This window comes from Cornus florida, unplaced genomic scaffold, assembly GCF_030987335.1.
Source record: "Cornus florida cultivar Cherokee Brave unplaced genomic scaffold, ASM3098733v1 CherokeeBrave_3.0.0_Hap2_Chr08, whole genome shotgun sequence".
NCBI lineage: Eukaryota > Viridiplantae > Streptophyta > Magnoliopsida > Cornales > Cornaceae > Cornus > Cornus florida.
Genome location: NW_026775578.1, coordinates 11,776,116 through 11,802,016, shown reverse-complemented (window position 1 = coordinate 11,802,016; position 25,901 = coordinate 11,776,116). Strand labels below are relative to the sequence as shown.

The 25,901-nt window shown below is 39.8% G+C and overlaps 1 protein-coding gene across 1 annotated transcript; it reads left to right on the top strand.

Annotated features, from left to right (window-relative positions):
• Positions 1-1,304: 1,304 nt before the first annotated feature.
• On the top strand, positions 1,305-24,302 carry LOC132269381 (cytosolic enolase 3). The gene is made up of 13 exons (XM_059770560.1): positions 1,305-1,697; positions 1,841-1,995; positions 2,823-2,997; positions 9,779-9,850; positions 9,969-10,085; positions 12,220-12,300; positions 13,154-13,230; positions 13,303-13,406; positions 13,621-13,719; positions 13,867-13,952; positions 14,568-14,654; positions 22,819-23,016; positions 23,944-24,302. The coding sequence occupies exons 1-13, from the start codon at positions 1,593-1,595 to the stop codon at positions 24,010-24,012; spliced, it is 1,425 nt and encodes a 474-aa protein (XP_059626543.1). The 5' UTR covers positions 1,305-1,592; the 3' UTR covers positions 24,013-24,302.
• The last annotated feature ends 1,599 nt before the right edge of the window (positions 24,303-25,901 follow it).

Here is a 25,901-nt window from a genome sequence, read left to right as displayed (position 1 = left end):
GGTGATCATTTAAAATGTGAAATTGAATTTATAAATTTAAGAGGATGGGATTACAATGTATCGAGTGTTCTCTTGATATTTATTTTTTCTTGACATGTTTGCACACAGGTAGCAATCATTGAGCCCTGGGGGTAGTGCTTGGCTAGGTGGACAGCTCTTTTCGGCTATGGTTGTTCGGAAACCGGCTCATCTATTCCTTAATGAGCTTGGTATTGATTTGGATTTGGTGTAAATGGATGACGTAATTGATGTGATAATTGAATTTTAATTATATTTGAGTTGCTTCAGAATTGGAATTTGATAATAAATGTTATAGCATTGGAAACGCTTTGGTTGTTTTCCGGGACTGATTTCGAGCCTTCACATCTTTAACTTCTAATATAATATTTTTGCCTTAATATATATATATATATATATATAAATAAATGCTATATAATTAGTAAAGTGTTTTTATTTTATTCAAGTTCTGATAAATAAATTTTCATAAGTATTACAAATTGTGACGAGACAATTTTTTTTTTTTTGGCAAATAACACTCTCAATGGAGAGAATCGAACCCACCAACTTTCACTTTGAAAAAAGAAAAAAACTTAAATGCAAAGAAATTTCAAGCTTGTCATTTGACTATAGTTATTAATAATATTACATACTTGTTTTAAGATTTTTGTTATGGTTGGACCATCTTGTTTACCTGTCCTTTCAACATGACCATATAATGGCCTGGATACCATTCAGATGGGCTTGTAATGTGATACCATAATCAATGACTAAATTTGCTCTAATACCATTTGTAAGAGCTGAACGCAATGTCGTTTGCCAACCCCTTAAAAAATTACTTATATAAATTTCATACGGACTGAAAACCTCAAACATATCTCCTCTACAATAATTCAACTTCTTCTATAGCTGAGGATCAAATTCTTCTAAGGACTGGAAGAGGGTGAAAATAAGAAAAATAATGGCATTAATAAAATTATTTGCCAATTACATGGGCATTAATTTTTTTTTCAATAAAAGCAATAAATGCACTCAATATGTTATAAATAGTATTTTGATCTCAATCACCCTAATGGTATCCAAGTCATAATAAGATCCTTCAGTTGAAAGGACAAGTAAACAGGATGATCCAACACAAGTTCACAACACAAGTTCATTCTCTAATTACCTTTTAAAGAGGAAAATAACAAGTTAAAATCTATCAAAAAAAAAAAAAAAAAAAAAAAAAAAAAAAAAAAAAAAAAAAAAAAAAAAAAAAAAACGACACCGTATAGTATTGTATTTGTTGGGGTTCCCGTAAAGTGTAGACTGTAGATCCACCGATCGAGTGAAATGTGAAAGGCTTCCAATTTTGAACTGTGAAGCGGAGACAACTTTGAAGATACTGAACCCGATACTCCAGAATCTCTTCGAGTACATTCCCATCACTGAAATTAGGCAAATATTTTCATCAAATTCTTCAATCCAATATATATATATATATATATATCCATATATATCCACAAAATTTTCGACTGCTTCTTGTTCAAGAAACAATTAAATCAGAGTCTCTCGTCTATAAAAGAGCAAGCTAAGAGAATAGTAGTAGAAGGAAAATGTCGGTGCAAGAATATCTGGACAAGCATATGCTCTCTCGCAAAATCGAAGACGCAGTCAATGCCGCCGTTAGGGCCAAAACTCAAGATCCTGTTCTTTTCATCGTAATTAACTTTCTCTCTCTTTCTGATTTATATTCTTGATTTCGAAAAGAATGGTTTAGTATATCTCTGATTTTCTGATATACACACACACACAGATATATGCATGTATAGTGATTTCTGTATATACTCTTTTATACGTGCAGTCAAACCACATGAAGAAAGCGGTTCCTTCGATGATCACGAAGGTGAAAGCCAGGCAAATCCTGGATAGCAGAGGAATTCCTACTGTTGAAGTGGATTTATACACCAATAAGGGCATGTTCCGTGCTTCGGCTCCTAGCGGCGCTTCTTCTGGAATGTATGTTAATGTTATCTTTTTCAGTTTTTTTTATTTTTATTTTTATTTATAAATATTTATTATTTATTGTCTCAAAGGGTTGGCCTTATTGCTCCATGTGACCAGGAGGTCAGGGGTTGGAAATAGCCTCTACGCATGTGGCTGCATACATTGAACCCTCTCCAGACCTCGCCTGCAGTGGCGGGAGCTTTGTGCACTGGGCTTGCCCTTTTTATTATTTATTGTTTCAAAATTAAAGAGCCATTGCAAATTGATTATCGTCTCTAGTTGTTTTGGCAGAAGAAAATTGCAATTAGAGTGAGTTCATATTGTTTTTCATACTGGCCAGTATGAATATCACTAGTTGATAAGATGCATTAGTTTGCTTAATTTGGGGTTGGCAGTTAATTAATCCACACATATTGGGTGTGTCATCCCATAAATGTGGTAGGAAAATTGCTCTTTTCCTTCCTTTTGATTTTCTCCTTTTGAGAAGAAATTTTGCAATAAAGAAAAGTTTCATCGAGTCCACGGGAATATAGTAATGCTGCTTTCTGCTATGATTTTATGGTCCACTCCCTAAAGGGTCATATCCATTCTGTATTTTTTATTGCGTTGTTGTATAGCAGACACACACATATATAAGTATATAACAGCAGATAATGAATCAATCTCTTTGTAGCTCACATAGCTTACATTTGTCTGGTTACTGATTCTATCTCTCTTGTGCCTTTGTGTGTGTATGCATGTGTTTCTGTGTGTCCAATATGAAATTTCCACTTTGCGTCTTCATTGTTAACACTCTGCATCAAATACCATGTTACAATTCCTTTATCATATGACTCCAGGTATGAGGCTATTGAATTACGCGATGGAGACAAAGGAACATATCTTGGAAATGGTGTGCATAGAGCTGTTAGGAATGTCAATGAGAAAATATCTGAAGCTTTGATCGGTATGGATCCAACTCTTCAGTTTCAAATTGATCAGGCCATGGTAGACTTGGACAAGACAGAGAAGAAGGTACTTCTAACCTTTTTTCATTATAATATGCATTACATCTACTTGTTTTGTATGGAAATGCCAATTCTCTACACCATGTATGGTGAAATTGGAAGGATGTCATTTTTCTGAAAGAAAGCTTTCGGATTGGGTTTCCTAAATACCTTGAAGATCTTGATGACTAGCGTTGAAACAACACATTCTAGTTATAATTATAATTACAATAATAACAATTATTATTATTTGTGTGATATGTAAGCCAATCCCAAAACCACTTTACCCAAATGGGAAGTTGAACCCTCAACCTGTTCTTTTAGGAGGAAGAGGCAATGCTTGGTGGTTCACAATTGAAATATTGCTATCTGAAAGTTTGAATGGGCGACAGTCAATTTAATCTGAGGCAAGCTGCAATGATTTTGTTGAGGATAAGTCATATGCAGCTGTCAGTTGTGAATCTAAACAATTTTGGCTTGAATACATTTTTCAAACAACATTTAGATTGATGTGCTCTTTCTTGAAACTCAATTTAGTTCCAATTTTTTTTTTTTGATAAGTAAAATTTTATAAAAGAGCGCTCAAATGGGGAGCGAATCCCAAAGAAATACACAAGGCCAAAAAATGCCTCAAGCCTTCAAAGAGGCCAAAGAAACAACAATCTCCTCTAAAGATCTATAATCTCTCCCTGAAACCCAACAAAAAAGAGTGGAAATAATAGAGAACCTAAGTATAGAAATAGGCTTCTCCTTTCCATCAAAATATCTCCGATTTCTCTCAAGCCAAATGCTCCACCAAATACAAAGAGGCGTAGCCCTCCAAGCATCCCGAACGAGAGCCCCAATTGAAAAACCTCTCCAAGCCTCAATCAACCCTCTAGAGGATTGAGCCATGACCCAGGGAATCCCAAATAACCTAAGCATCAAATCCCAACAGTCCCTAGCCATACTGCAATGCAAAGAAGGTGATCCACTGTATAACGACCGGACCCGTAGGCCTGAACCATTAACTGGGTTCTTATCCAAACCCGAGGTTACCTAGGTCAATGTCATCTAATCCGGTGCTATTACGTCGTTAATACATCATACAAATGCTCCAAAAAGGCCCTAAGCAACCACCCAAGGTTCAGTGTTAGGCAAACTGAACGAGGGAACAAGATTCACCAAACAGCAGCAAACCGGTCGACCAAAATGGAGCTTCGGTTGACCGGAATAGCTCCTGGACCGGTCGACAGAAATGGCCATTTCGGTCGGCCGGTTGTGACCTAACAGTGATGGAGGCTACTGGAAGTTTCAGTAAACCGAAATGCCCATTTCGGTCGGCCAAAATGGCCCTGCGAGCTGAGGAATCTCTGCTGGACTGCTATAAACATAAAGATGCAAAAGGGTTGCTATGGCACCTTTAAAACAGATTAAATTCACTCCCATACATATATAAATTTGTAAAATACAACTTAGCAACACCCAACAACATCATGATACATGAATCTTCATAGTTCCTTACAAAAGAACAAATGTTTACAAAATTTACACTCCACAATTTACAATTGTTTCTACAACTTCTACATTTATACAACATTATGCAAAATTACACTCGGTTGCTACAAAAGTTAATAATAAATTTAGCAACATAATAGTCTTGGTCCCGTCTAGATTTGTGGTGGATTGTCGTCCGCCACCTCCTTTCCCAAACCTGAAAATGTTAATAATAAAGGGGTGAGCCTAAGCTCAATAGGAAGTGTCTAAGACACACTTCTTATGTCCTCGTGAATCCATACAATGAATAGGAAGAGAAGAGGACGGGATCATGCCAATTCCGGGGGAAATACAACAATAATATCAATAGCAATAACCCAATTCACAAATATACATGTCATGCCGTGTCATGTGATGTCTCTCCCCAATTCCCAAAACAATTTCTTTTCACCATTTCAAACCATTAATACAACCCGACCCATAACACCTCTATGGCGTCACAAGGAAAGGGTTGGCTAGCAATCCTCGACCACATGGCACCTCCATGGTGTCGTCTGGGCCTAGGTAGCTCAACCTCCTTCTACATTACATTAACACCACGGACCATTAGGCGTCCGGTTTTCACAAACACTTTCCAGAAACATTTTCCCAAAACCATTTCATTTGCTCTAAAAAAAAATACTTTTCCCTTTTTCCTTCCCAATGGATGATGAATGCTTCATGTTTCTAATCATCAATTGAACTATAAAATTGTCACACATACTTTCAAAATAACTTTTAAGATACATAATTCATACTTTCATTCAACATTGATCTAGCAAAGTAAGCATACAAGACAAAATTTCTATTTCACATAGGCATGCTTGCAAACAATATATCAACTAACACATTATCACATATTTCATATACCACACTTAGGCAATTTGCAAGAATTTAAACTAATTAAGCATGCAAATCAACAAACTATAAAGAAATAACTCACAAAGGTATAAGAAATCATGTATTAGAGATCCCTACCTCTAAAAATGAGAAAACCCCCAATTTGAGCCCAAAAATTCCTCTAGGTTGGCCAAAATGGTGAATTGCTCCTATCAACGCGTAGATCACAACGAGCTCTTCGATTTGTCGCAAACGGCACCAACAAATTCTCAAAATTGAGAAAGTAATTGAAGATTGAAGTTTGAAGTTTGATGGAAAAAGAAAAAGAAAAAGACAAGGGAAAGAGAGAGATAGTTGGGGAAAGAGAGAATTTGAGGCCAAAATGGCCTCTTGGCCACTAGAATAAAATAAGTGGTAGGTCCCACCACTTTAAAATCTCCCACCTTTTCCATTATATATATGTATATACTTACAAATAGAATTCCAACCACTCAATTAACACATTAGCATAAAATTATGCACAAAATAATTATGCATGAAATGCAATGGATCCGTGACTCCACCCCCGTGCACAACAATTCCGGCAGTGGGTCCCACCCAGGGACTGTCAGGCCCGAAAAATGGAAAAATACTGAAATGACAACCCTTGCATTTCAAAGAGTCCTGAACTCAATGAAATGCCCCATCCAACTCTCGGACACACCCGGCACACTCCACGGTGTCTGGTACGCAAAACTAGAAAAGACAAAAATGCCCCCGCAAAAAAAGAAATTCCAGAAAATGAAAAATGGTGAAAAACAGGAACATCATACACTGTTTCCTCATCCCGCAGGCACAAGTAACATCGATTAACCCCCACCTGATTCCTCCTCCTCAAATTATCTTGGGTTAATATCCTACCCAAGGCAGAAGTCCAGGCAAAGAAAGCCACCTTGAGAGGAGCGTTAGAGCGCCAAACAGACTTCCAAGGGAAATTGCCTCTAGACCCAGCCGTGAGACATCTAAAGAAAGATCGAACCTCAAAGCGGCCCTGAGAGTTAGTGTTCCAAAGCCAATAATTAGAATTCCCTACCACAATCACTTGACGGTACAACAACTCCAAAAAACGAGTGACCTCCTCAATCTCCTAGTCCTGAAAGTGCCTCCTGAACTGAACAGCCCATAACAGCCTCCCGTTATCAAGAATTCAAGATGATAATAGTTAACCACCATGGCCTGCCTATCAGAAGCAATCCTGTAAAGCTGTGGGAAAGCGAGAACAAGAGGAAGCTCCCTACACCAATGATCCTCCCAAAACTTAATCCTCCTACCATCCCTGATCTGAAAACGAACATGTTTGTAAAACTCATCCCATCCTTTCCGAATGATCCTCCAAATCCCGACCACCCCCCTAGGACCACGTACCTTCAGAGAACTCCACCCACCGCAACTTTCCTGAATCTACTTGCGACAATCCTCCTCCACAACCAATGCCTTTCCACCCCAAACCTCCATTACCATTTTCCAAGAAGGGCTTTATTGAAGGGCACCAACCTCCTAATCCCTAAACCTCCACACCGTAGTGGACAACAAACATGCTCCCACCGAACCAAATGAAACTTGAACTCCCCCCCTACCCCCAAAACAGAAAATTGCACTGCAACCTCTCAATTCTCTCAGCTATAGAAATAGGAATCTAAAAGAAAGAGATGAAATAAGTGGGAAGGCATGAAATGGTGCTCTTAATCAAAGTGACTCTCCCCCCTTGGAAAAGTACTGCTTCTTCCAACCCGTCGGCCTCTTCCCAAATCTATCCACAACCGGATCCTAACTCATAACACACCTCGAAGGAACACCCAGTGACAAACCTAAATAAGAGATAGGAAAAGAGCCAGTGCGACATCCAAGAATATGAGCAAACATCTCAATCTTTGGGATCTCCCCAACCGGCACCAACACGCTCTTACCAACATTCACCTTAAGGCCGGAGACAACTTGGAACCAAATCAAAGCGCATTTTAAATACCTTAGCTGTGACACATTCGCATCACAAAGCACTAAAGTATCATCTGCAAACATCAAATGGGAGATCTCCAACTGACTAGCAGCATCCCTTCCCATTCTGAAACCTCTAAAAAAAACCCCTCTTCATCAATCTACTCAGAGCCTCCCTCACCAAAAGGAACAAGAAAGGAGACAGCGGATCCCCTTGTCTCAATCCCCTCGAACTTGAGAAAAATCTCGTCGGAGCTCCATTCACAAGGACCGAGAAACGAGCACTAGAAATACAAAAGAGAATCCATCTCCTCCACCGCACACCAAACCCCCTCCTCTCCATCAAGTAGAGGAGGAAGCTCCAGCAAACATGGTCACACGCCTTCTCAATGTCTAACTTGCACAACACACCCGGAACCCCATTGCTCAATTTGGAATCCATACACTCACTAGCAATGAGAACTGAATTCTGAATCTGACGAACTCCCATAAAAGCATTCTGGGAGTCAGAAATCACGCCGTCCAAAACCTTCCTCAACCTAGAAGCCAGGACTTTCGCCATCAACTTGTAAATACATCCCACCAAACTAATAGGGCGAAAATCTCTAATATCCAGCTCCCCTCCTTTTTTTGGAATGATATCAATGAAAGTGGCGTTCAAGCTCTTCTCAAAAGAGCCCCCAGTATGGAAAGCATAAAAAGTGGCGTTCAATCTCTTCTCAAAAGAGCCCCCAGTTTGGAAAGCATGAAAAGTGGCGTTCAAGCTCTTCTCAAAAGAGCCCTCAGTATGGAAAACATGAAAAGTGCCCATCACCTCCTCTCGAATGACCTCCCAACACTCCAAAATGAATCTCATGGAATAACCATCTGGACCTGGGGCTTTATCCTAGTTACAACTCCTCAAAAGAAAAGGGCTCCTCCAGGACAGAGCACTCCTCACTCGAGATAGCATCAAAATGAAGCCCTGCAATCAAGGGTCTCCATCCAGCAGATTCTGTAAACAACATCGAATAGAAATCAGCAATACCCTTGCAAATATCCTCCTCCTTACACAACACCTCCCCATCCACCCGGATCCTCCCAATGTGATTGCCCTTTCTATGAGCATTGGCAAGTCTATGGAAAAACTTCATGTTATTATCGCCTTCCTTGAGCCATAGAGCTCTAGACTTTTGCCTCCACGAGATCTCCTCCATGACTGCAATATCAACGAACTCCACTTGACACTCCACCCTCCTACCTCTCAAGGAATCCGTCAAGTTGCCTTGACCCTCCATCCGATCAATCTCAACAATCTCAGAAAGGACTCGATTCTTCCTCCAAATCAGATTTCCAAAGTCCTCTTTGTTTCAAACTTTTAAATCATTCTTCAAGAGGCGCAGCTTACCTGCAAGAGAATGACTTGAGGTGTCAATCACTCCACCCTCCTCCCACTAGGATCAAACTCTCTCCAGAAAACCCTCCGCCCGAAGCCACATATTCTCAAATCTGAAAGGGGATCTTCGACTATGCATCCCACCACAATCCAACATCAACGGAACATGGACAGAAACAGGGTGAGCCAAAGTGGCCTGGACAACATCAGAAAACTTCTCCTCCCAATCACTCGATACAAGGAATCTGTTAAGTCGAGAAAGAGTGGGAGGAGAGCGGCCACTAGACCAAGTGAAAGGACCACCACCAAAGGCAAGTCACATCAATGAACTCCGAAAAAGACTCCATGTTTGTCGTCCACCTACCCCCCGTCGACCTCTCAAAAGGAGACCGAACAACATTAAAATCCCCTCCAATACACCAAGGCAAAGACCATCTCCTTTGAACCTCTCCGAGCTCACCCCAAAATAGATGGCTCACACTATCCTCTGTAGGACCATAGACGCCAGAAAAAACCCAACGAAATCCATCCTCCACCAAGGAAAGAACACAAGAAGCAGAGAAATTTAGTTACAAATGGAAACTGATTATGGATGAAATTCATGTACACATCAGAGAACATTTATGACAAGGCAAACATTTATGACCAGGCAACTTTTTTAAATTTTTTGGAAGAACCAGAACTTTTATGTGATAGTTCTCTGGGGACACACATCTCCTAAATATATCAAGCCTGGGATTTTTTAAGGGTTGTTTTTTGCACTTAAATTTTTACCCAAGCTCTCCTTTTCATCTCAGACTAGCCAGTTATGGGTTGTATATACACCCCCCCCCCCCCCCCCCCCCCCCCCCCTCCCCCTTCTTTTTTTTAAGTACACGATGCTTTCATCAACCTGCTCATTTTGTTAGAGGCACTTCTGTAGGCATGGCCTTTGCTATTTTGCATCTGTCTTCATCTAAAAAATGCACACTGCAACAGCCTATTTTAAGGTGATTGTTTGCTTTTTGGAAGAGATATTTTGTTTTCCTATTGAAGAGTTAAAACTTCATTTCTTGTCCATTCTTTCTTTTGGTATTATCTTTTTTGTTTCGTACTTTTTTTGCAGGGTGAACTTGGTGCAAATGCGATTTTAGCTGTGTCAATTGCTGCTTGCAAAGCTGGAGCTGCTGAAAAAGAGGCATATAGTTTTGTTGCACTTGCATTTTCTAATCTTCATTCATTAACTGCAAGTTGATTTTGAATACTTTTTTTTTTTTTTTATTCTTTCTAATTTATTTGAGTAACATTATATTCAGGTTCCACTTTACAAACACATAGCTGATCTTTCTGGCAGAAGCAACTTAATTCTTCCTGTCCCTGCCTTCTCTCTTATAAGTGGAGGAAAACATGCTGGGAACAATCTTCCTATTCAGGTATGCGTTGTTGAGGTCCTAGTAAAGCGATATGTTTGGGGTTTTTATTATTATTATTATTATTATTTTCTCTTGCTCAATGTTCTTAGGAGATACCTGATGGCATTTCCTTGAAGCTCTATATGATTTCATGTTAGTGACAATTATTCAATAGTGAACAATATATATATTAGCATAGCATTTCAATTGTGTTATACCATCCCATACAAGGATGATTATGAAAAATTAAAGAAACATGCTTTGTTAACTAACGCTAGAAACCCTGGACAATTTTTTGTTTCTTTTTGTGGAGTCCTGTTTACAGTAAACGGTCTTATTTTAAGTGTTTTCTTACTCTAAATTGTGAAAACTTCTTAAAATCCAAGTACATGTTGGTGGAACATGCACCTCTATGCAATGCATCTTGACACTTTTTTGATACATTGATACAACAAATCTCCAAAAATAGGATACTGGTACAGCAAGATATGGCAATCAAATAACAATATATTATATTTTTATATATAAAAAATTAATTTATTGATTTGTTTTCCATAACATTATGAATGTAATATAATCACAAATATGCTCATAAATAAAGAGACAATTAGATAAAATACAAAGATAGAGAATGAAAACCCTAAATCTATAACTTGAATGACCCAAGTTAATGCATTCTTTAGTAGACATCGGATCTCCCTTATTCTTCTCTCTTTCTCTCTGTTTGCGTTGATAAGTATTAATTTAGGATTTTAAGTCCTTTTAGTTCTATTTCTTTAACAATGAACTTCTTTATTATTACAATTCAACCCCCATTTTTATAAAAGTATTTAAAAATTAGCCCAGCCGTAAGTATCCTGCCGTATTTTAGCAGTATTGATTGGAAGAAAAAAAAAATTCTAGATACTTCCCAGCCGTATCAGACACGTCTCTGGCGTGTATCCATGTTAGTGCTTCCTAGGTGGTCCTGGTAGGAGTATGCTTCCTGGGGTGTCCAGAATTCGTGATCCCAGGGCACTGGGATTTCTTTTTGCAGGATGCCTGATGAGGGTACACTGAAATTTCCAGGAATGTCTGAGCACATTAAGGCGGAAGGTGTGACTACAGCAAGGAGGGCCATAGAGCTAGAACACTTTTGCTGAAAGCTTCTGCATGGACAGAATTATGCTTTTGAATAGAAAGAGAGGAACCCTGTTTATAGTTTTATACTAAAAAAATAGCTTTGTAAGGTGTCAATAACTAGTTTTTTTATTTTTTATTTTATTTATTTATTTGATTCTCTCACTAATGGAGTTCTATTGCAACACCTACTGTTGCCACTGGTGTCTGTTTCTGAATCGTGCAGTCCAACATGCTGCTCAGCAACATTCCAACTGCCTAGGATAATAACTATTGAATTCCTTTTCTTCAAGTAGTGCAAGGCCATTTTATGTCATTTAAGATGTTTCTAGTGTCACGCAGCCTAATACTGACCTAGTCAACAACTGGGATTGTCCCCCCAAGGTCAGCTTTGTTTTTCTGTGCTGATGAAAGAAAGCTCAAGCACAATCAGCTTAAGATTGTTGCCCTCTACTCTCATGCTTATGCATTATCAGTGTTGTGGGTGACTGATTGTTTTGTGATAAAAAGGTCACTTCTGTCATCCTGAGTTATGGGGTCAGGCCACATGGCTGTGGTGAATTTGATGTACCAAAAGCATGCATAAAGCAGCCACAGTTTTTATTATTTAGTGATGATGCATCTTCTTGTTCTTCTTTTTCTTTTTGTTGTTATACTCCAGTTTGCTTCTGACAATAACAAGTATGCACCATAGTTAGCGAAGATTCTACTTCATTACATTTTTCTTTGACATGCACTCAAAAAAATAATAATAATAAAAATGATTCAACATTAGATACAATGTTCTGCAAATGTATTATTTAGTAATTTCCTTGCATTTCTTCTTCTTTTTTTTTTTTTTTTTTTTTCCCTTCAGTAATTAAGAAAAGAAAAAGAAGTGATTTGGCTTTTTTTACACAGGAATTTTTGTCTGTTCTAGCTGTATGTGAAATTGTGTATCAATATTGATTTTTCTTCTTCAAACATTTGACATATTAAGGTTGATTCTTTTACCATGTTGTTTAAATTAAGTAGAACTTGAAATTTTATCTCCTAGGATATTATGATTCTCCCAGTTGGAGCAAAAAAATTTGAGGAGGCATTGCAAATGGGCTCTGAAACCTACCATCACTTAAAGGTAAGTTCTTCTTCTTCTTCTTCTTTTTTTCTAAGTCACATAAGCTAAAAGTTACATCTTTCAGATTTTGATCTAATTTAGTGGATCCTAATCTATTAAAGCGAATTGCTCGGTTATTATTGCATTATTGATAAACAACTTATGTTTTTTTTATTTCATTCAGAGGATAAAAGTGATTTGACCATTGTACAACTGCTGTAACTACAATTTTAGAATTTATGCTACTATGTTTTTCAAAAGATAGAGAAGTTTATGTAAAACTAACAAATAAAATTTGAGGAATTATCATTCATCAACTGTACTTTTGCTTTCATGGCCTTATATATTTCTCTTAAATTCAATCTTTTTTGAATTAATTTTCTTCAACATCCATACCATGAACTGCCATTCTTTACTGGAAATTTGAATCACAAAATTGAAGACGGAGTAGGAATTAGTTTTGCAGATCATTTGTTCCAAATTGTGGTTTTGCAGTTTTCTGAAAATGTGACATCAAAAAATTGTTATAGCAACTTAGGAAACAAATGCAAAAGTTTCATTTTATTTCATTTGCTTCCTTGCACATTGACGAGTTCAAAGCCACTATCAATGGTAACACACAACTGGCTGTTTAATTCAGTTTTCCAAGCGGAGAACTTCTTCTTTTTCGTTGAAACAGTTGCGGATGATTGATGTAATTTTGTCCAGTATGTCTAATCTTTGTCAAAACACACATGATCTCAATGCCTAACGTACCCAATATTTTTTCGCAATTGGCATATTTATTATTGTTCTGAGATATGCTCATGTCTCATTTCCTGCCCATGCTTCTGGCTCAATCATTTATTTTCATTTCTGTTCACAAAAAGTGCAGGCTGTTATTTCAGAAAAATATGGTGCACATGAACGTAATGTTAGTGAAGACGGTGGTTTCGCTCCAAACATTTCCAGGCAAGTTTTATCTCCACATTGGGCATTCTTATTGAATGTCTTTTTAGTGATCTTGGTTGTCTGCATTTGCAGCTTAAGAGAAGGGTTGGATCTTGTCAAGGAGGCCATTGATAGAACAGGCTATAATGAGAGAATAAAGATAACAATTGATGTTTCTGCCACTGATTTCTGCATAGGTAGTGTATTCTTTCCTCCAAAAAGATCCCACAGTGATAATAAATTTTGAATACAATGGTATCACTAGTTGAGAGACGTCATTATTGTGAATTGTCATAGGCTGACAAGCAATCATGCGTGTCCAACTTAGGTCATTTTCCTGGGTTTTGCTATGTGCATTTATATATTGCTTATAAGAAAACTGATCCATTTTTCCAATTTTCCTTGATTTAGGTACAAAGTATGATCTGGATTTTAAATCCCCAAATAGATCAGGGCAAAATTTCAAGTCAGGAGAGGATATGATTGCAATGTATAAAGAACTTTGTTCAGGTATATTAACTTCTATTTAGGTATCTCGGGTTGTTTTTCCTATCACTTCACTTGAAGACTGCACAAAATTTGGTAGCATGGCTTTGATAATGAGACTTCTTTCTTCTTTTTCTTTATCCATTTCTTTGAATTTTATTGGGCTCGTAGACTACCCAATTGTAGCGATTGAAGATCCATTTGACAAGGAGGATTGGGAACATGTCAAACATCTTTCTAGCCTTGGAATATGCCAGGTTTGTACAATTCTCCTTCAATGTTAGCTAGTTTCCACTCAGGTCATTTAAATGAAACTGCTAGATGGACCCATTTGCACCACAGAAGGCACCATGCTGACGGGCGAGGTACCATCATGTTTGTTTCCTATATGCAACAATGACTTGAACTAAACAGATATCCTTTCCTGCCCCTCCCCTATCGGGATGGGTTTGTAGTTAGAGGTGCGTGTAGATAAAAAATCATGATCTAAGACAGTAGTTGCAGGTCATTTTTAGCATAGATCGATAGTCCAGACCCCAATTATACTACATGTCTCTGTGTAGCCTCATATCCAGATATGTCTTCAACAAAGCTCTGAACGTATTAATGGTTACAGTGCTCAGTTAGTTTTTGATGGGAACACTACCTTGTCAGTATACTTAGACATTATTTTGTCGGTTACTTTTACTATTCATATATTTTATGACAAAGATCCAAAGCCTCAGCATAGAGTCTGTGCCCTTTCCTGTCCAAATGTTCTGTTGGTTCCTTGGATGCCTAAGGATCCCTATTTATATATTTATCTATTTTTCTTTTCAATTCTCTCTTTGTATTCTGTCAAATTATATTCAGGGGAAACTTTTTTGTTCCAGGTTGTGGGGGATGACTTGTTGATGTCAAATCCAAAACGCATTGAGAAAGCCATTCAAGAGTCTGCTTGCAATGCTCTTCTTCTCAAGGTATCATGCTGATCCATGAATGAATTCTGAGGCATCGTTGTCAATGTGATCCTCATATTGTGATGATCAGTCATCCTGGGTATGACTTTAGGGCTTTCTTGTCAAAGTGATCCTTCTATTGCGATGATCAATGGTCCAGTGTTTGATTTTAAATTATTCCGTATTTTCTTTGCTATTAGTAGTGACCCTTTTTTTTTTTTTTTTCTCCTTGTTTTAAAGAAATAAATCCACTACCTCATCAAAGCCTTGAACCAATTATTTGGCTTGATTGTATGAATCTTGTTTTGTCATTTTCTTATGCCTAGGATAATAAATTCAATTAAACCATATGTTATCATATTGCACCAAAGATGAATGGCCCAACTGGAATATTTATTTAAATAAGCCCAATTGCTTAGCTAGTTGCGCCACTCGCTTTCTTGTGGCTGAGCGGTATTCAAAAGCTGTGGGATGTAAAATACATAGGTAGGGGAGCGTTCTGCCTTAGAGGGAAGCATCTGTGAAAGCAGAAGCAAGAATATCGGCTTGAGTAAAGTAAAAACTGGTGAGAATCCAATGCCCTAAAAATCTAAGGGTTCCAATGCAAGGTCCATCCGTGGATTGGTGAGTTTGGGTTTAATGCTCTGTTTGGTAGGAAGGATGGAAGAGGGGTGGAGGGAAGACATGAAGGAAGTTATAAACTTCCTTCATATTGTAGAGAGGAGGCAAGGAGTTGAGAGAAAAGAGGATGGGTGAGTCATCCTTCCTCCTTAAAAAAAAAATTTCCCTCCAAATACGGACGGAAGAAGCGAAGGAAAAGAGGTAATGCTATTATAAAAAAAATTCAAATTACAAAACTTTCCTTATAATTAACATTCTCTTTTCTCTTCTCTCCTAACAAACAAAATAAGGTATTATCTCATTCTTTTCTCTTCCATCCAACCAAACAAAAAGAGGGCAGGACTCAATCTCTTCCCTAGGGATGTCTCATTCATCTCTTCTTCTCTCCCTTCAATCCAATTTTCTTTCTTCCTACCAAACGGAGCATAAGATTAGGCCGAAAGATGCAGTCAGTGGACAACATGTGAAAATTCTTGTGGTATCCCTTGTTGGTTTCCTGGGATGGAAGAGGCGAGGTTAGTCGAAAGATAGTTATTGATTCAAGGATGTAAGGTGACCTTGCTTTTTCAGGTAAGAATGGATAGAGGAAATGCCTCGAGTCAATGTTCAAGTACCAAGTTGTATGCCGCTAAAGTAACCCATGGCATAAGGAAAAGGTCGAATGACCTTCAGCAGAAAGGAACTCGTACTTGAAATCAAGACAGGTAGATTGGCTAAAATACCTAGGGGTGCAAGGCAACTCTTTATAAGGAACTTGGTAAAATAGCCCTGTAACTTTGAGATAGAGAGAGATCACCCCTCAAAGATTTGGTTGCAACGACTAGGCCGGACAACTGCCCACAAAAGACACAAATCTGCAAAGTCATAAGACCGTAACACCTGCCAAAGGTCAAGGAAGTTGGTGACTTGATGACAGGGGAGCAACAACCATCCTAATGTTAACACAAATTACATCACTTTTACCCATTGATATATTACCGGTCGTTGCTGCACACTGGGTATGCATTTGGGTTGGATACCTCTTTCATCTTCCCTACGAATAGGATTGCAATGAGGTCGTTCGTGGATGTTGCGAGATTACCCCGTCTATTTCAAGGCAGAACTGTTAGATCTGCAAACACTTATCGAGGGCATTCGTTTTTTCTGGATAGTGATTTGGTGGATGGAAGAAGAGAGGACCTTCGATCGTGTTTGGTGGGAAAGTTCGACAAGGATGTGGGTGATTGGGCTCAAATCGCGGCTTGGGCTTCTCGTGTTTGGAAGGTTTCTCCCGGTGTTGTAATCTCACCTCTACCGGATTCTATGTTGCTTTTTCGTTTTACTTCTGCGAAGGAGGCGTCTCGTGTGCTTAAAGAAGGTCGTCGTGTTTGGGGGATGGCCACACTACGAATGGAATCTTGGTGTTTTAGGGTGGGGTGTTCCGAGGTGTTGAAGGGTAAGGGCCTGAAGATTGTGATGTTGTATGGTCTCCCGCTCCATCTTTGGAGTCATGCCCTGTTTGTTATGGTCGGCGATCTTTGCGGTGGTTTCATATGGGTGGATGCCCTTCTTTTGTTTTCATCCACGATGATCGTCTCTGCTACAAAGTGAAGGTGTGGGAAGAGAAGCCTCCTAAGCTTGTACCGACAACGGATAGTTTGGAAGGAGGTGATGGTTCACACCTGCTAAAGGAGACAGAATGGTTAAGGTGGGACTCGTTGGGGAAGAAAGGTTTGGCTGAGTTTTAGAGATGGGAGGAATGGAGGGACGATTTATGGAAGTGTAACTCGGAATGTTTTAGGAGGTTATGCACTCTGAGAAGGAAAGAAGGCTTCTCGGATGGAACTGGTGTTTGACGGCAAGAGAGATCCCGAGAAAGGCATAAGGAGGGTGGTCTCATCGGTCTTGGCCGGCCGGCGTTCATGCAGATGTGGAGAAAAGAGCGTCGACATGGTGATTCTCACGTCAATCAAGCGCGTGGGAGGGAGAGCGTTGAAGGCCTTACACGTGGTTGGCGCAGAAGATTTGGCCGTTCAAAGTGGATGACAGCTGCATCCACTTTTATTTTAAATTCTTGGGCTCCGAATAAAAGCAAGGCCGATTTTGGGGTTAAGTCGGTGGCTGGGCCTAATAATGGGCTGAGGGTTAAGGCTTCTGGATCCAACTCTTTTTCTCCCTCTTGTGGGCCTGTGGTTGGCAAGCCCGGCCTGATTTATGAAGATAATATGTCATCTGCTGGGCCGGATGGAGATGGTGCGGCCCAATCATTGGATGTTGCATGTTGTGGACAAGGACCCGTTGTTGTGGGTTGTGAATTGAAGAAAGGACCGTGTTCTTTTAATGTTTCGTCTGGCCAGTGTTGGACAACAGGTTTGGGCCTTTATGTGACGGTGTTGATAACATCGATGTTCAGCCGAACAGAGATCTTCCTGAAGGCTCTAGAAGAAGTTGACGTGCTAAGGGGCAGGTGCAGGGGCACCATATGAAGAAGAAAGTGATCTTTTCCCCTGTGCGCAAAAAATGGTCTCGAAAGGAAAAGCAGAAGTGGATTCCGGTTTCGCAGTTAGCCTATGGATCGGGTATGTCTTTTGCTTCGCCTATTCACTCTCCTCCTCTCCCTTCTTCTTCCACTTTTCATCCTTGCGGGGTGTCTCGAAGGAGCTTGGTGCCGAAAAAGGGAGTTGTGTCTTCTATGTTAAAATGCTTGTCTCCGGTTTTTGAAAGGTAGTCGGTGCTTGGCCTTGAGAAAAGGCCTGGTGATGATGGTGATTTTGAGATGGGTTTTACTCGGTTGTGTGATTTTAACAGTGACGGATTTACTGTGTGTGTGGGTCGGGATGTGAAGATACGGATTGATGATGTTTCAGCTGCTGTGCTCTTGAATGAGTTGAGAGCTCATCTTGTGTTGAAGGGCTCTGTCATTGAACGGAATGATCGTTTGGCCGATGAGTTGTTTGGAACTCCTCTTTCTTGCTGCTCTCCATCTTTGTCATCTGTTGAGTATGGGGAGGATGGGTCGTGTTCCTCTGTTTATGGGGATGCGGGCATGGTTTTGTGGAACGGATGTGAGTCTGATGTTGATTTGCTTACACGTTTGGCAGTTGTTAGACCATAAGAGAATTATGCGGAAGGAAGGGGATTTGATGCAGGGTTGGCTGATTTGGAGAATGATTGGATGAAAGAAAATGGTGTCGAGATAGGTTCTCTTTTGGGTGTGTCATTTAAGGGTCGAATGGAGGAGGCGACTTATCTATTCCTAGATGTTCTTAATGCTCAGTTTGCTGATAGAATGGATTATAGGGGGAGTGCTCCAGTGGTGAGAGAGGAGAGAGGGGCTCCAAGTCCCTCGACTGTTGTTACTTATGAAAGGAGGAGGAGGGGGGCTAGGGAAAGGGCCAGTGGGAGGAGGGGTGAGACGGTCAATTCTACTGTTTCCCTATGAAGCTTCAAATTCTCTCATGGAATGTCCGGGGTCTTAACGACCCGGCTAGAAGGAAAGTGGTGAAATCGGTGATTCGGAAAGCGGGTGGTCATCTTGTATGTCTTCAAGAAACAAAGATTGCTTCCATGATGGATGCGATTGTTCGAAGTTTGTGGGGTGGGATATTCGTGGAGTGGTGTGCCTTGGATGCGATTGGCTCTTCGGGTGGTATCCTGATTATGTGGGATGTCCGTTGGATCTCTTTATTGGATTCTCAGGCTGGGCGTTTCTCTGTTTCCTGTATTCTATCCATGGTGGAGGATGGCTTTCGGTGAGTTTTTTCTGGAGTCTATGGGCCTACGGAGGATAATGAGTGCCATCTGTTTGTTGAGGAGCTGGGGGAGATTCGTAGGCGATGGTCGTTGCCTTGGTGTATCGGGGGGGATTTCAATGTTGTTCGTTCCCCTTTTGAAAGATCGACAGGGGGCAGATGGACAGTTGATATGATGGCTTTCTCAGAGTTTATTGATGCTTGCTGTTTGCTTGATTTGCCTTTGGTGGGTGGGCCTTTCACTTGGTCCAGTAGTCGATCTCCTCCTACTTTTTCTCGTCTTGATAGATTCTTGGTGTCGAGTGATTGGGAGGAGAAGTTTTCTGATGTTGTTCAGACCATCTTGGCTCGTCCTTTGTCTGATCATGTTCCATTGCTGTTGGACTGTGGCGGGCTGCGTAGCAGAAGATCCCCATTTAGATTTAAGAATATGTGGCTCCGGGCAGAAGGTTTCTTGGAGCGAGTTCGATCCTGGTGGACGGGGTATGGAGTGGTTGGCACTCCGAGTCATTCTTTGGCAGGCAAGTTGCGTTTTTTGAAGAATGATCTCAAAGTCTGGAACAAAGAGGTGTTTGGTAACTTGGTCTTGAGAAAGAATCGGATTCTCTCTGAGATAGCTGACATTGATAAGATGGAGAATCAGGGTCTTTTGACGAGTCCTTTGAAACTTAGGAGGGTGGAGTGTCAAGCAGAGTTTGCTGAGATTGCTGTTATGGAGGAGATTTCATGGAGACAAAAATCTAGAGCTTTAGGGCTTAAAGAAGGTGACAATAACACTAAATTCTTTCATAGACTTGCCAATGCTCACAGAAGGGGCAACCACATTGGGAGGATTAGGGTGGATGGGGTGTTGATTAATAAAGAGGAGGAGATTAGTAAGAGCTTTTCTAAGTATTTTTCGACTTTGTTCACTGAGTCAGCCGAATGGCTTCCTTTGCTTGATGGGCTTCATTTTGATTCTATTTCGGGAGAGGAGGGCTCTGTTTTGGAAGAGCCTTTTTCAGAAGAGGAAGTTCTCTCTGTTCTGAAGAGCTGTAACCCTAAACCCTAAACCCTAAACTCGCTGTAATGGGGATAAAGCTCCTGGTCCGGATGGTTTTACTATGAGGTTCCTTTTGGAATGTTGGGACGTGGTTCGTGAAGAGGTGATGGGCTCTTTTCACGCCTTCCATGCGCAGGGCTCTTTTGAGAAAAGTTTGAATGCAACTTTTATTGTTCTTATTCCGAAGAAGGGAGAGGCAATGGATGTTAGAGACTTCCGCCCTATTAGTTTGGTGGGATGTTTTTACAAGTTGATTGTGAAAGTCTTGGCTTATAGGTTGAAGAAGGTGATGGATGGTGTCATTTCTGACTCTCAGAATGCTTTTGTAGGAGGTCGGCAGATCTTGGATTCTGTTCTTATTGCTAGTGAATGTGTTGATTCCCGTTTGAGCAGCAGTGTTCCGGGTGTTCTTTGTAAGCTAGATATTGAAAAGGCATACGATCATGTGAGCTAGAGTTTCCTTCTCTACTTGTTAGAGAGGATGGGATTCGGTGGGCGGTGGAGGAGATGGATTCTTTTTTGCATCTCTAGCGCTCGTTTCTCTGTCCTTGTGAATGGAGCGCCAACGGGTTTCTGCTTTAGCTCGAGGGGTTTGAGACAAGGGGATCCGCTTTCCCCTTTGATAGTTCCTTTTTATGATGGAGGCTCTTAGCAGATTGCTAAAGAGGGCTGTGGAGCTGGGTTTTTTGGGAGGCTTTCGGATGGGCAGGGATGTTGCTTGTCAATTGGAGGTTTATCATTTGATGTTTGCAGATGACACTATTGTGTTTTGTGATGCGGATGCGTCCCAGCTGAGGTATTTGAGATGCGTTCTGATTTGGTTTCAAGTTGTTTCTGGCCTTAAGGTTAATGTTGGGAAGAGTATTCTTGTGCCTGTTGGGGATGTTCCGGAGATTGAGTTATTTGCTCACATCCTTGGATGTTGCACTGGCTCTTTTCCCATTTCTTATTTAGGATTGCCTTTGGGTGCCCCTTCGAGATGTGTGGGGAGCTGGGATCCGGTTGTGGACAGAGTCGAGAGGAGGTTGGCGGGTTGGAAAAAGCAATACCTGTCCAAGGGGGGTCGTGTTACCCTGATTAAGAGCACCCTTTCTAGCCTTCTTACATACTTCTTGTCTCTGTTTCAGATTCCTTCTTCAGTGGTTGAGAGAATTAAAAGATTGCAGTGCAACTTCCTTTTGGGTGGGGTGGGGGGGGGGGGGGGAGGGGGAAGAGTTCAAATCAAATTTCACTTGATTCGATGGGATCAAGTGTGCCGTCCAATTCGGTTTGGAGGCTTAGGGTTTCGGAGGTTTTTGCTTTTTAATAAGGCTTTTCTTGGTAAATGGCTCTGGAGGTTTGGGATCGACAGGCATTGGTTATGGAGGAAAGTTATTGCTAGCAAATTTGGGGAAAGTCGTGGTGGGTGGTGCTCCCTGGAGATGCGTGGTCCAAGGGGGGTGGGAGTTTGGCATTTCATTCGGAGGGGTTGGGATGATTTCTGCAAGCATGTTCATTTTCGTATTAAAGATGGAAGGAGGATCAGTTTTTGGATGGATCTCTGGTGTGGGGATCTCTCTCTTGCTCTCGCGTTCCCACGGCTCTATAGGATTGCTTCTCATCGACAGGCTATGGTTGTTGACTGTTATCATCTTGATAACGAGAGACTGTCTTGGGATGTTCGTTTCAGGAGGCATTTTCAGGATTGGGAGATCGAGGATGTTTCTCGTTTTCTGGAGCTGTTGTATAGCCAGGTGATTTCTTTTGGGGGATCGGATTGGTGGTTCTGGATTCCTACCTCGTATGGCCGTTTTGAGGTTAGGTCCTTTTTTAGATGCCTTTCGGTTGGTCATGGAGATCCCTTCCCTTGGAAGTCTATTTGGCGGTCCAAGGCTCCCCGCAAGGTCGCCTTTTTTGCTTGGACTTCTGTTCTGGGTAAGATTTTAACCCAGGATAATCTGAGGAGAAGGAATCAGGTGGTGGTCAATCACTGTTACATGTGCTTGTGTAATGAGGAGTCTGTTGATCACTTCCTTTTACATTGCAGTATGGCCAGAGATTGTTGGGATTTGATGCTTCGTTTATTTGGGGTTCATTGGGCCATGCCTTTTTCCTCTAGAGGGTTGATTGAGGCTTGGAGAGGCGTCTTTGTTGGGGCTGGCATTAGGGATGCTTGGAGGGCTACGCCGCTTTGTATCTGGTGGTGTATTTGGCTTGAGAGAAATAGGAAATATTTTGACAGGAAAAAGAAGCCTGTTTCTATGCTTAAGTTCTCTGTCATTTCTACTCTTTTTTGTTGGGTTTCAGGGAGAGATTATAGATCTATGGAGGAAATTATTGTTTTTTTGGCCTCTCTAAAGATCTAAGGCGCCCTTTGGCCCTTGTGTTCCTTTTGTTTCTTTGGGCTTCGCTCCCCTTTTTGAGCTTTTTTAATAAAATCTTACTTATCAAAAAAATATATATTTGTTAAATTATTTGAATAATATATCTAATGCATCTGTTCTTGAAATTTATCGAGCCTATGTGACAATTATTTTTTATTTTTTCGTATTTTTTTATTACTAATCTTCACTATATATTTGTATTCCTAGTTTTGTTATAACTACATTTCACATATTCAGTTTTACTATTCAATCTGTTGCTCTAATTAGAGGTGGTTCCTTTTTATGTTATTAAGAAAAATCTTGTGGATGTTGCCAAATTTAAAAGAAAATAGAACTGATAAAGTGAAATTAGTCAGCGCACTTCTGAATTCTGTTAATAATTTTACTTGGCAAGTTATGATATGATGTTGTTCCCGAGTGGAATTCAGGTAAATCAGATTGGGACTGTGACAGAAGCCATTGAAGTAGTGAAGATGGCAAAAGATGCCCAGTGGGGACTTGTGATCGCTCATAGATGTGGGGAAACTGAAGATTCTTTCATAGCCGATTTATCTGTTGGCCTTGCCACAGGTCAGATTAAAGCTGGTGCACCTTGCCGAGGAGAGCGGCTGGCAAAGTACAACCAGGTCCGCTTCTCTTTCCTAATATGCAGTTCTGAGCAATAGCTAATAAACTATTTTGGCGTAACCATCAACTTCTTTCTAACAACTTTATTTGAAATTGACATGGATTTTACCAGCAACCAACTTCATTTTATATTGACATCTAGATGTATCAACACATTGTAACAAACTATAAACGCTTTTGCATGATAAGTTATAAAAGATATCATTATGATCAAAATCCCACAGTAGCAGGTATATAATATCGGATCTGCGAGGCATGATAGTTTTTCCAGCTATGCCCTGTCAATTCATTATCAAATATTTATGTTAAAATACTGATATGGCTAGATTTACTACCCTTGCAATAATTTGAGGGCAGCGGTGTTGAATCACTGCGACTTGGGAAAAACTTTGTTCTAACTCTTTGTATAGGCTGCATATTGGTAGGGTACAAAAATGATATTTAGGCTACTACTTTCAAGATTTGTTGTTTGCAAAAATAAAACTAAAGTCGCTTAATTCTGTTCTTATTTTTACTAAACTTCTGGTGGGTGCTTTTTTTCTGCTTTGCATGAGACCTTATTTCCTGATACTTACCATCACTTAGAATGATCCAACTGACGAGCACAAAAACTTGGTGCAATAGCCCTTTTTATGAACAATAGCCATTTTCTTGCATTGATTGATTATTTGTTCTTTTTATTGGATGTTTTAATTTCCAATTAAAGTAGAGGAGAATTGTTCCGGTGACACAGAATACCTTCAATATCAGGCTCGTGTTGGCCTAATGGATTACTTCTAAACAGTATAAATTGACCAGTTACAAATTTACAGCAAGGAAAACGTAGATGGAATGTGTTCATCAATTTTCTAGTCTTAAGCATGTGATGTTTGCTCTTTTTTCCTTGAAAAGGAGTATGATAGTAATGGTCAAAATATATTTTGCAGTTGCTTCGAATTGAAGAAGAGCTTGGCGACCAAGTAGCGTATGCTGGCGAGGACTGGAGGATGTCCTGATCATACTCTTCAGTTTTGGGTTCTCCAATTTTTCTTAATTGCTTCTTGGTACATGAAGCTACTAGGTCATGATGAAGTTGTTATTCTGCACAAAGGCTCTTTATCTCAAGTGTTTCGTCTGATTGTAGAGGGGACTAGAAATGCATAGCAAGGTTCCATTTTTGGGTGGTGATAGTTGCATTTTTTTTTTTTTCTCTTTCTTTTGGTGGGTGGGGGTGTATTTTCCTTCCTTTTGAAATATCAGAAAATTATAACTGAATTTGTGAAAATGGTATGTACTTTTTACCCAATGACTTGTCAAATACAAAAGCCTTAAATAAATCGCGACGAGAAGTGGCCAAATTTAAGGTGTTTTAGTGAGGGTTCCAGTGGAACATTATAACAAGTAGATAGATAAATGAAATGGAAAATTAGTTGTTAAATCTTTTTCTTCAATTTGAAGTTTAGGAAGGTTTCTTCAGCAATAAGGAGTCACCACCCTCCACACAGACTGATGATGGGCATTATACTTGTTAATTTATCAAAAGATTGCATTGATAAAAGGGGGGAATTTCTCACGCTTGATGGAGTGGCCAAATACTTGCGTTTGAAATTTCTACAGTTTTCACCACCTAGTGGTGAAGAAACTTCTTTTTCGTAATTGAAATTCTTTTAAATGAGGGCTCATTTGGCAATTTTTTTCCCATTTTTTGTTTTTTAAAAAACTGAATTAGTTGTGTTTGTTTTGGAGAGAATGCTGTTGGAACCATGAAGCACTAGAGAACAAACAGAGAGATGGTTGATTGGTCATGATACAGCTGTAGCTTCTCTCGACTGTCGAGAACCCTACAATCCTAGTAAAACCCTAATTCTTTCTTGCATGATGCGAGTGATCATTGATCAGTAATCGATAATGATTAAAACAAGAGAACAATAATAAATTCATGATCAGTAATCGATAATGGTTAAAACAAGAGAACAAGAACAAATTCAAGAGACCGGAAGAACCAATCGAACTGCATTGGTGGGGGTTGCGATTCTACTAATCCCCAAGTAGGGCACAGATCTTCAATGGAGATGGTACAACTGCATCAGTTCTAAGACAAATTGCCAAAACTGATTCTATGAGCATGGTAATAAGTAGCTCATGTGGTAATTTGCATTTAGCCTTTCCCGGTTCAATTATCTTGAAATTTTCTATGGCCATTGGCATAGCACATTTCGTTTCAGTAGGTAGCTCATGTGGTAATTTGTGCAAAATGTTGCTCATTCTTGTTTAGCAAGTTCTCAATGTACACTATTGAGGAATGTTATACTTAATACTTTTGTGACACGTACTTCAGTCATTTGTGTTTTGGTTATATATCAAACTAGCTAACGTCTTTCACCTTAATACCCGTTCCATCCATCCTCCAGACCATGAAAAGCATCTCCTGCCACTCTCCAAGAGTCCAAAGAGAGAAAATAGTGGAACTGTTTGTAATTTAATGTGCACAACAATGTGCAAAAAGCAAACCATTTAGTATGAAAACTGCAACAAATCCATGCTAGAGAAACTTAATGTGCACAAACACAGGTACACACACCTTCAACAAGTACATAAACTAATCAAATTAAGATTGGGTTAAACTTGCACCATCATTATTGGTCTTTAGATTTGAAGAATTAAACTCCAAACACATCATTCTGTAGCAAAGGTATCCATTTACATCTTGCTTGTATAAAGTTAGTTTCTTCTATAAGGTCAAATTTCTACAAGTTGAAAATTTTGGGACAAATCTAGCCTTCGAAAATTTATTTAAAAACATTACCATCTTTCTGCAGCTTAAAAAGTAAAATAAAACAAGCATAAATAGAGTTCAGATGTGAGCAGGCAAAGCAGAAGGGAAGAAAACCATGCAATAAATCTA